The 12,589-nt window shown below is 39.2% G+C and overlaps 1 protein-coding gene across 6 annotated transcripts in view; it reads left to right on the top strand.

Annotated features, from left to right (window-relative positions):
• Positions 1–11,652, top strand: part of LOC134340122 (protein TANC2-like) — an 828,834-nt gene extending 817,182 nt beyond the window's left edge. For all 6 annotated transcript variants that reach the window (XM_063036995.1, XM_063036994.1, XM_063036997.1 and 3 more), the window contains 2 exons: positions 1,226–1,326; positions 4,964–11,652. In XM_063036995.1, coding sequence (XP_062893065.1) covers positions 1,226–1,326; positions 4,964–6,941 — 2,079 coding nt within the window. In that variant the 3' untranslated portion in view covers positions 6,942–11,652. The remainder of the gene's footprint in view (positions 1–1,225; positions 1,327–4,963) is intronic.
• Positions 11,653–12,589: the final 937 nt, after the last annotated feature.

Genomic DNA, 12,589 nt, shown 5'->3' on the forward strand with positions numbered 1-12,589 from the left:
GCTCAGCAACCTAGGTTTAATCCAACACTCGGTGCTGTCTGTGAAGAATATATGTGCTTCCTCTGACCACATTTGTTTTCTCCTGCTGCTCAGATTTTCTCCAATATCCCAAGACTGTGTAAGTCAGTGGGTTAATGAACCGCTGTAAATTGTCCACTAGTGGGTAAAGGTGTGGGAGAACCTAGGGAGAGTTGATGGGAAGTTTTAAAAAAGTGGGGTAGTGTCAATGGATGTTTGGTGGTCAGCTTGGGCTTGGTAGGTCGAAGGGCCAGTTTCAGTCTGTGTATCTGACTCTAACTTAACACAGTCAGGGTTCAGAATTGTGATGTGTGTAGACAAAAAAATGAGAATGCTAAATTGGGCTGTTGAGTTAGTGACCACAGGAGGAGGTTGAAAGTTGTGAGTATAATATTCTTGCACACGTAAGATAAGTGAATTCAAATTCCCATTCAATATTGGGAGATGTTTCTTACTGCTGTTAAAGTCACATTGTTTATTGCCTGGGCTTTTAAACACTGGATAAAGTTGGTGTTGCCTTTATTCTTTGCTGATTATGTTACAATTTTTAAATTAGAAGTTTTTCTTGCGGATGATTAAATTAATGGCACAGATCAGAAACAAGACTTTGCAAATTGCAGATTTTTTTTAAAATGCTGGATGGATTACTGAAATGTTTGTAATCCTACTCAAAGCAGAAGTTGTGTGTGTTGACAGCATTATCTCTTTACTCTTAAGCTGGTCAGCTCTAAAGAGCAAGTAATTTTGAATTCTGTTGCTCTATATGTGTCATTATGTGTGGAATATATGTTTAAACCATGCAGTCAGTCCTGTTTTAAGCTGGGCTGATGAAATACATCAGTAGGTAGTAAAATGATGCCAAACGTGCATTCCCTTTTATATTTAACATCACACTAATTATATACAAAAATATAAAAGAGACAGAAAACAATGCTGATATACTAGAGGTTACTGTAATTGAATGTTAATAAGTTTGACCTCTGTTGTTCAAGGAGTTTATTTTATAGATTGGTTGTAAGAGTTGATTCACAATCTTATCTTTCAATTTAAATAGAATGCAATCAATTTCTGATACAATTCTTGTTTGCTGCTGGCAATGAGGGTGAAACACATTTTAGTTGAAAGTTATTACGGTTACAATTTCAGAAATTTCCCTCCTCTGTCAAACTACCCCAAATTGCTAATATGAATGTTTTGTGCTTGGCAGGATTTTGGAATGGCAGAGGAGTTTGCAACCAAAGCACTGGAGTTGAAACCGAAGGCATATGAAGCATATTATGCCAGAGCTAGAGCAAAGCGAAGCAGCAGGTAATAAGGAGAACAAAAATGATTTGCATTCAAGGTGGGCCATTTGTCATTGGGAGAAAAATTGTGTATTCCATTTATTTCTGCTGTATCTTAATGTGCCCACTTGTTTAGCAGGATTATGGAAACTGGACTGGATCTTGCTGAGGCTGGCACTTCACAGTTCTTGCCAATGAACTTTTTCCTTCCTCAAGTTATATTCTGTTTAACCTGCTGGGATTACAATCTGATAATGGGGTGCCAGGCTTTCTGGAACCTCAATGATCAGCAGCGTCAATCCCCTTACCAATGAAATGTAAGGACTGAGAAAGAAAGCTGAGAAGTAATATGAATGAATGAAAGTCACAACAGATAAGGAAAGAGAAATGAAAGATTGGTTTAAGAGAAAGCAAAAAAAAAGACACAAAAGAAAAATAATTAAAAGCTAGCTATTTTTTATGATCTCCAGAAGGTCACTTCCATAAGCTTGGTTCTTTCCTTTTTTGGTAAGTGGCATAGATTGATAATTGTTAGCAATTACATTGACATTGACAGGAAACATCAAACAAGATACTGCTGGAAGTCAGCAGGTCAGGCAGCATCAATGATGGGAAATGGACGGTCAATGTTTCGAGCCGAGACCCTTCATCTGCACTGAACAATAGAGTGAAGTTAGCCAATATAAAAAGATGAATGGAAGGAGTGGAGTAAGAGCTAGATCCAGGTGAGAAGTCATGATAGCAGGATGGGGGAGAGAAGAGTGGAAATAGTGACAGAGGCTGGGAGGCTGTAGGTGGAGGCGACAAAGGGCTGCAGGTGGTGATAACTGAGAGGATGGGAAGGAGAAGATTTGGGATTTACCATTTTCTTTCTGTACCCACCCAAGCCCCCACCTTCACCCATACACTCCTCCTGCTGGTTCTCATCCCCCACTGTTCCCATGTGCCCAGGCCACCTCCCTTATTGTATTCCGTGATCCACCTTCCTTTCCTAGCAGACTCCATCATTTTCATTCAGCCCTTTGTCACCTCCACCTATCTCCTCCCAGCTTCTGTTGCTATTTCCACTCTTCCCTCCTCTTCCTTCCTATCACCCCTCCTTACCCAGACCCACCTATCACTTGCAGGCTCTTGCATCATACCTCCCCCACACTTCTTTATACTAGATGTCTCCCCCCTATCTTTCAGTCCAGATGAAGGAAATGCCCCAGAATGTCAACTGTCCATTCCCCTACACAGCTGCTGCTTGACCTGCTGAGTCCCTCCAGATTCCACTTAACAAAGATGTGCAATGTCAACTCACCATTATTTTCCAGCAAGATACATCCCATCCACTTTAGTTATATTTAGAGGATATTCAATGTTAAAATTCAATCCAAAGCTTCAGATTGAGATAAAATGTGTTTCAAAATAATGAATCATAGTAAAGGTAGAAGTATTTTAAAACTAACTATCAGCTTCTCATCAAATTTTGATTTAGTAGACAAGGTGCAGGGAATGCCACTTTGAAACAATGTTCTATGCTGCTAAAAGCTGTTGGAGATGAATAGGATAAAGAATTCCAGCAAAGGTTCTGAACCTGACCATGACATCATCCATGGTTGCTGACAATAAACAAATCATTAGCTCAGTATGAGCAAGACATTGCTGCAAGTACCTTCCACATGAGCCTTTGTATAATTGAGAAAGAAAATAAAGGAAGTGATTTTAATCTGCTCCAATAGTCAATTTACTAATATGCAATGTGGGCTTCTTTATTGCTACTCATTTCCAGATCTCCTTAAAGCCTTGCTCCAAAATTAGACAAATGAATTCCAGAAACAGAGATAACTGCCTTTAATGTTTATAAGAGGCGGAATTTTACTGATGTGTGGTAGAAAAGGCCCTGATAGATCTGTAGTTTGTGAGAAAGGAGATAGTTATGATTGTTGATGTTCAATCACTGCTCATCCAGAACATTGCTGCAGGAGGTCCAATCGTCTTGCCTCATGAGTGACCTTTCTTTCATGGATGTTAAGAATTAGAATGCCGTGGAATCTGAGCAAGATTCAAGTATAGGCTGATAGCTGGCAAGTAACACTTATACTGCAGAAGTCCCAGTCTAACATCAGCAATAGAGATATCCAACATTATTCCAACTACACGTTTACCACTGTGAGAGTCACTATTAAACATAAATTTAACTAAACCCGCCACATTCTGTAAATACTGTGAATGGTCAAAAGCTGGACATCTAACTTGTCAAGTTCAAAGCTTTGAAATTTGTTTACCTTTTATATATTTCACTGCCTTTAATCTCAACTGCAACCCCACTATGGAGTTCACGTCTTGTAGGAAGGACACCACTGATAGGAAGCCAGATACTTTCTATCCTCACTGAATGTTAACATAGAACATAGATAGAATATAGAACAGAATAACACAGGAAGAGGCCATTTGGCCCATAATGTTGTGCCAAACTAGCTAAAAAACAAATCAAAAACAGCCAAACACTAATCCTTCCTACCTAAACGATGTCCTTATCCCTCCATCTTCCGTACATCCATGCGCTTATGCAAGTGTCTTCTAAAAGCCTCTAATGTATTTACCTCTACCACCACACCAGGCAGCAGATTCCAAACATTCACGACTCTCTGAGTGGAAAAAAACTTAACCCTCACATACCCTTTGAACCTACCCCCTCTCACCCTCAATCCATGACCTCTGGTATTAGACATTTCAACCCTGCGAAACAGATACTCTCTGTCCACTCTATCTATGCTTCTCACAATCTTGTAAATCTCCATCAGATCTCCCCTCAGCTTTTGCCGCTCTGGAAAAAACAACCCAGGTTTATCCAGCCTCTCATGATGGCACATGCCCACTAAACCAGGCAGCATCCTGATAAACCTCTTCTGCACCTTCTCCAAAGCCTCAACATCCTTCCTATTGTGGGGTGACCAGAACTGTGTGCAATACTCCAGATGTGACCTAACCAGAGTTATCATAAAAAATGTTGATTTGGTATTATATTGTATTATCCATTCCATGCTTTGTATTTGAAATTAGTATGTTTACATCATGAAAGGGAAAGCATTATTGTAGGAAAGTACCAATTAGTTTGTTAATGACAATACTTTGAACTATTCTGACTTAATGCATGTGTGCAATAGTGAATTATATCCATTCCTACCATAGATTAGTTGATACTTCCTTCCCTCTGGATCAGAGATCAAATGTCTTTTCAAATACTCGCACACTTGATCTTGACTGGTTGCATAATGGGGGTGGCATATTTAGGTGAGCCATTAAACTAGTCCAATTTGGAGAAAGAACATAGGGGTTCTCACGGTCTCCTAGTTCAGCTGATCATTCAACATGCTCATTGAGATTTATCTCACTACCGTTCTTAGAACATTTATTAATGTAGGTATGAAAAGGTTGAGTGCAGAGTACCATGAGAATAGACTCATGTACATAGGATTAAGGGAAAGCTTTTAAACCTACATTAATAGGATCTTCTATAGAATGTGGATAAATAAATAACTTAGGAAGTCAGGAATATTAGTCCATTTTTCATTGTAGACCATCTCTGGACAATGGTTGAAGGTAATTTGCAAGTGTTGGATAATATATCTCGAATAAGACCATACTTATTTAGTACATGATTTTCTTCCATACAGGCAATTTCCAGCTGCCCTGGAAGATTTGCATGAGGCTGTGAAGCTTTGCCCGAATAACCGGGAAATACAACGCTTGCTGATACGGGTAGAAGAGGAATTCAGGCAGTTGCAATATGGCCAGCCATTGCAATATGGCCAACAACAGCAACAGCAGCCACCGCAACAGCAGCAACAGACTCAACAGGAAGACATAGACTCAATGCATGAATTATATGATGAGGAATATTTGGAGCAGGAGTTGGACAATGTATCTGTTGGCTTACAGGCAGAAACAAGATCTAGCCAAGGGATGCCTGTTATCCAGAGTCCACCACCTTCCCCTGCCCACCGTGAGCCCACCTACAGATCTAGCTCACCTCTCAACTCCCACCAAGTTTTTGACTACAGACCAAACCCTTCAGTCTCCTCCCCAACTCGGCAGGGATACCAATCCACATCACCGTCAATTTCTCCCACTCACCAGAACTCTCATTATCGGCCAAGCCCTCCACCCACTTCCCCTGCTCATCAGGGCTCTTCATACCGTTTTAGCCCACCCCCTGTTAGTGGCCCAAGCAAAGAATATCAGTCAAGTCCTCCTCCTTCTCCCCTGCGTAGGGCCCCACAGTATAGAGCCAGTCCTCCTGCAGATAGCATGAGTGTGTATAGGTCTCAGTCTGGCTCCCCTGTTCGGTATCAGCAAGAATCCACCATAGGTCAGCTTCCTGGTAGGCCAAAGTCTCCTTTGTCTAAAATGGCCCAAAGACCCTATCAGTTATCTCAACCTCCATCAGGGCTACCCCAGCAAGGCCTTAGATTACAACCAGCCAAGGCTCAAATTGTACGCACCAACCAGCCTAGTTCTGCAGTACATTCTAGTGCTGTTATACTTGGTGGATCCTATAACCAAGGACCTCACTCTATGAGCACCAAGCACCAGTCTTCAGTGGATATGGCTCCCACTCAAAGTCGCTTGGTTTATCAGCCTGTAATGAGTGGGGTCGTAGCAGACAGCAGACCTGTCCAGCATGTGCAGGCCAGTCTGAGTGCGGGTGCAATAAGTAATGTTTGTCAACATCCTGGAACAGTAATGACTAAAGAGGATCATGGCCAAAGACCTTCTTCAGCCTTTCGAGGAGGGATGAGGTATGGCCAGACCCCTCAGATTGGGCGCAGTCAATCTGCATCATATTATCCTGTTTCCCATTCCAAGCACGAATTGGAAAGGTCTTCTGTTCCATCTAGCCAGATTTCATCTCCAGATGTATCTCACATGATCAGGAGGGCACTCACTGTGAACCCTCCAGAAATTAAACCTCACCCACCCACTCCTCGACCACTGCTTCATTCTCAAAGCACTGGCCTTCGATTCTCCCCCTCTAACAATAGCCTTTCTTCTAGCTCTAATGTTGTGTCTTCATTTCGACCTTCTGCTTCCATCCAACAGATGGAGATTCCACTCAAACCCTCCTATGAAAGCCGATCCAATGAAGAACAGTCTCCCATCTCTCCTACACAGGGTTACCCTGGAGACTCTGGCCGTTCAAGGACCACACCTTTCATGGGGATCATAGATAAAACTGCTCGGACACAGCAATATACCCACATGCACCAGCAGAGCCGGACATGGGCTGTGTCCTCTGTCGACACTGTCATCACCAGCCCCACCTCCTCTGGAGGGATGTCCCCTCAATCTGCCTCCTATAGTCCACCCCCAGTTAGTAATATTGCTTTTTTCAATAAAACTAACAATGCTCAGAACGGCCACCTGCTGGAGGACATGTGTATCCCCCATGGGAAGCTGAGCAATGGATCTCAGGCAGAGATCTTGGAGAGAGTTAGTCAGGCTCCCTCATATCCAGATGTAAAGGTGGCTAGAACACTGCCTGTTGCTCAGGCATATCAGGACAGCATATATCGGCAGCTTTCCAGAGACTCACGACAAGGGCCAACATCACCTTTAAAACCAAAGAGACCATTCGTAGAGTCAAATGTATAAAGGCAATCCTTTAGATTCTAAATCCCATGTTGTGAGCAGGTCTGCTATTAAAACTTCTTGCACATGTCGCCACTCAGTGCACTGTACAATGAAGCTGCTTCCACTTGCATTTGAAATAAGCCAGAGAAAAGAATTGTAGTGTGTTTAGTTTTATTTCATTACTAAAGTATGTGTAGTTTCTAACTTTTCTAACAATTGTACAGAAGTTTAAATGTTGGGGGAAAGAAACATGAAACGAAAATCAAAGTATGAATGCTTAAGTGATGAATGTTAGACTAATCCATTATCAGGTCAGTTCACCTTTTTACTTTACATAGGTATGGTTAAACTGTACAATGAGCAATTTTATTTAGGCTTTTTAAAGAAGTCAGACACATAAATTACAATAAGGTGCAGATAATGACATTTATTTTCAAAAACAATGCTGTGATTTGTACAACTTGTAATCAGTTTACTATGATTTATACATTATAGGTGCATTACACAGAACTGACTGTGTGTTTCCAAAACCTCAAGCACCAATCTGCATTTAATTTCAAAGTCAATTCTCTGCACTAGCATGGGATTAGAACTATTTTAACTTCAGAGATAAACAGTAAGTGTTTGTTTTAGCTGCAAGGTTATTCTGTTTAATACTGTAAATGTTGTATGAAGTTTTGCTCTCTACAGACCTGTAGTTAATAATATTTAAGAATATTTTAAGTTAAGTCAACTTGTATAGGGTAACATTTTCTACACTTTATTTTAAACCAGGTGCAACAATTGCTGATTGGTGTGAATATAGGGGACATTCCCAAACTGTAGAACTGACTTTCCCTGACATTCTCCTGCTCCTTCACTGTTTTATTGGGCAGAAAGACTATGGGAACCTAGAAGAAGGGAATAGATGCCATGTCTCTGGTGTTCCCAGGGCTATTTGCCTTGATAAGAGAGAGAGGCCCCCGCTCCTAAGCAACTACATCTGCTTTGATTCTTTCTGTATTTAACTGGCCAACTTTTCAACCTCCTTGCGTTGTGAAGCCTATCTCACTTATAAAGTTAAGCACTCATTCTTGTTGAAGTTTGTAACATTGCCAGCAGTGGAACACTTCCAGAATGGACTCTTGTTCTCTCTCCAACAATAACTGCAAAATGTTTCCTTCACATTCTATACTGAATCTGAGAAATGTTCAATATTTCTTGGCAGTAGGTATTCCCAATAATCCAGAATTTTAAAAAAATTGTCGTAATTTCTGATGGTGCTGAAAATGTATAACTCAAGGCGCACAAAGCCTTTGGGTAGAGTTGATCAGTTTGCTAATTGTATGATTTTGCACCGTTGAATATATTAAGCAGTAATCCTTAGCCAGATTCAATGGCATTTACCAAAACCCTACAAACTTGCAGTCTAACTTTTCCCTGCTCTATGTTTACTTTTTACATTTTAGCTTTCTTTTATAGAAATCCCACTGCACTATCGGATTGGGGCAGTACGAATACTGTATACAGAACTAGTCCCATTTTGCTCTTTAGCTCTTTTTATTTAAGAAGATAAAAGTTTTAACATTAGGGCCATATAAAACTCATTGTACATACTTTTAAGTTTCATTATTTGTTCCAATTAACTTTCCTAAATTTCATCCCAATTTTATTCCTATTGCTTTTGTTTTCAAATAAATCCATCACAATAAATGGAGAACAAGTTATATACATCCTGATTTAAAACTTGAACCTTATTTGTTATGGAATGAACTAGTATCAAGTTCATCGCATGGTCTCCTTACTTCTCCATATATTCCCTATAGGAAATGCTTGTCTTCTGTCAAGCATCATTTCCTCTCCACCTGCTCAAACCTGGAAGTCACTGCTGTTGTCCTGTTCCATTTTATTCAATTTGCTACCAACGACTATTCCCATCCTTATTATGATTTTTTCTCCATCCTCAGTTGTATTTTCCAAGTGTATGAAATTTGCATGTTGCTAGATTTTATTTGCAAGATAGTTTGCTTTTGCTTTTGGAGTTATCTCTACTTCACTGCCATTTAATTCTATAAATATTTGGAAATGTCCCCCAGATGCACTTCAGATAAATGAAGTTATATGAAGATATATGAAGTCATTTAGTATTAAAGGATAGGCAAAAACATTCAATCATAATGTGCAGCTCCTTAATTACACCACCCACATATCTCAAGAAATTGTACTGAAAGATTGCCATCCATATTTCCTGTATATGAGTGCACTTTATTGTTAACGTTTATATACTGGATAGATCATTGTGATTAGTGTTCTCATTAGGAGATGAACAGTTGTGATCCTTGGTGTTATTTCACAGAGAAAAAGAGCATAATAGTAAATTTGTAGCACAAAAGGAATTGCTGTAAATAAATGCCACACTTGGCACTAATCCAGCATTCTTCAAACACACTTCCTCGGAAACTCCACAGTGCACAACTTAACTCTCACTTTCACCATGTATATAATGAAAATAGAGATGGTACACGTTACCTAGAAAAGCATATAAAACCACTCTTTCTCATGTACTTAAAATATTTTTGTAGTACAAAATTCAATTGTAGAATCTCACCACTACATTGATGAGAGAGAGCCTGTGATGTATAATGGTTGCACCACTTGTTTACTTAAAAACCTAGATTAGAACAGCGCAACTAAAATTGAGAATGAGTAAATTAATTTTCTGCCTGCAAATTCTATTGGATTGTACTTTAGCCAAAAACAATTGACTTTCAAGGGTTAGTAAGGAGAAGGGTGGGGGCACATGTTAGGAATATGGATGCATTGGATGGGTAATTTGCATAAAAGTATGTACAGAAAAAAAAACATTAATTGACTAACCTGTGCACCTAAAGTGTTGAACTAGTATCTAAAACCAGAATTTCTGGAATTATTAGAGTGGATAAACAGCATTTTCTTTTTCTGATCCAAGCAAAATGCACCATCAGATTAATGAAAAAGTAAACATCAGTAACATAAATTGGAGTTAAGTTGTGTTGGCTGAATGTTTCCTTAAGCCTGTGATTTAAAATCACAGGAACTTGCTAACCTTTCATTGTCACAGCAGCTCTATATTCAAGTTGCCCACATCTCTAACTGGCTTACAGTTCAGACGTAGGCATGATTCCTGAAGTGCAGATCACTTTGGCTGGGTTTATGTAATTGTCCAATTGCATAACTTGCTATCAGAATGGTCAATGCAATGCCACTGCCAACCGAGCCATGGGAATAACCCCTCAACAGGTAACTGACACAACATTTTAGGACTAAAATTATACTCTCTGGCCTATTTGCAGAATATTCAATACTGTGTGTTTTTATTATTTACTTTTCAATTTATGATGTTTGATATTAAAGTTATTGATAGCTTCTGATGTAAACAGTAGCCTCACCCTCAGCGCCCTTATAATAATATGAATATCTTACTCTCGTGATGTTTTGAAGCACTCTCTTTAAATGTGGCAAATTATGAGACATTAATGCTTTATCATCTCAGTTTCAAAGATGCAAGTATACCCAAATTAAAATTAAGAACACATACTGTATATTTATTGGCCATGTAGTACCTTGGTGCATGGATAAGTGAAGGTTGCAAAATCAATGCCGTGTAAACCAACAAAAGTTGTCTTAAATATGTTAGTGAATCACCATGGAGATGCTGGTTAAATCATATAACATGCAGCTTCAAAAAGCTGCATAAAACATTCAGGAATCTACTATTTAAAGTGCCATGATTTGACAATGTAATTTAGTGATCACATATCTACATATATCTTTCTGATCTGTTGCTTCTGTCTCTAGTGATCCCAAAGTCCAGTGTCTAAACTGGCTTATTTCCCCACATGTATCATATAGTTAAGGGAGGAAATTAAAATATTGGGGCAAGGTGCAATATATAGTTCATGAACATCAATCGTCAGATCTTCACCAGTAATATCATATTGGAAATAGCCCTGTGCATTTTCAGAACATTGTTTATCATAATGTACATTTAAGCTTTCATTCTGACTTTAAATAACCTTCTGTATATTTGCAGTTAAAATTATCAACCTTAATGGTATTGACACTCCAGTAGACAGCACATTTATGACTGAGAACTGTCTGATCTCTATGTGATTTGTTCAAAACAGTACAACATGTAACAGAAACTAATGTTCCTTTCCGATGAGGAGTGCAATGTTATTTTTTATTATTGTGAGTAAATGAGATGCAGAATCAGCTGCGGCAGGGATGCATGTCGGTACTTCTTTCATCCTTGAAAAAGTTATAACAAAATACTAACCATTTGAATGTAATTGCAGAAAATTATATTGCACCATGTGTCACTCCTGTGTTGATTCATGGGTTCCTTTATTTTTGCTGTATCTAATAATGCACCAAGAAGGCATTTTTACACAGCAAGGCACCAGCTTGGGGAGCTGTGTAAAAGAAAGGTTTTCTCTCATGTCTCTCCCTCTCTGTCCACACCACCCTCATTCTCTCTCCCTCCCTCTTTCGATGTAAAGGATTTTTCTCTGTATATTATAAAATGCATGTTATGTTCCAGTTACTGATTAAGATTACAAAAGGTTGTGATATTGTATCCAGGTCGTCATGGGCTGCGGCCCTTTCCATATTTTGGATGGAGATTTCTCTTTGCTGTATTGCTTGCTGAGCAGAGTAATATTGTCTGTACATGTGGGCTGTGAGTTAGTGCAAAAACAAAACAAAAAAATAAACGAATGCTTCTGTTTTTATTTTTCATTTATAGATTGTGATCTGTACAATTTACTGTATGGGATACTGCACCGATTTATAACACTTAAAAATGAAACTCCACAGCCCAGCATTCATTTCTGTTATCTTTGAGACTCATACAGATATATGAAATGACTGCTCTCCCATTAAAGAAGTGTTAAATCATAGGACCACTTTCATATAAAGCGCACAATAAGAAAAAAATATGTATATTAGCCTCATATTCAACCTTCCTTGAAGATTTGAAGATCCATTGTCTGCTGATGCATCTTAGAAGTTTTCTACTTTGAAAAGATCTTCATAGAATCTTACCTAATACCCACTTCTTTACTCCAATATCAGAAGCAAGGTCTTACATGATGTATCCATCAATCATGGTATTGAAAGAAATACATTTGAGTAATTGAAGTTCAAGTTCAAGTTTATTGTCATCTGACTGTACATATATACAAGCAAATGAAGCAACATTCCTTCGGACCACAGTGTACCCACACAACGGATATCACACACAACACATAAACCAAAATATTGTACAATAAATAAGTTAATAAAATACAATTCAAAATGCATGTAGTAAACAAGGTATAGGTAAACAGCTCGCTGTCCTAGTGATGAGACCTCAGTGGTGGCAGGGTATACATTAGTCTGACAGCCTGGAGGAAGAAGCTGTTAACCAGTCTGGCAGTCCTGGTCCTAATCCTCCTGTACCTCTTTCTTGACAGTAGTGGGTTGAAGAGATTGTGGGATGGGTGGTAGGGATCCTCAATTACCTTTGGACCCTTCAACAGCAACATTCCCAGTAAATGTCACAAATAGTGGGGAGGGAGATTCCGATAATGCTCTCAGCAGTTTTAATTGTTCTCAGTTGGGAGTTGTGGTCTGATGCCTTACAGCTTGCGTACCACACAGTGATGCAG

This window comes from Mobula hypostoma, chromosome X1 (genome assembly GCF_963921235.1).
Source record: "Mobula hypostoma chromosome X1, sMobHyp1.1, whole genome shotgun sequence".
Taxonomy (NCBI): Eukaryota; Metazoa; Chordata; class Chondrichthyes; order Myliobatiformes; family Myliobatidae; genus Mobula; species Mobula hypostoma.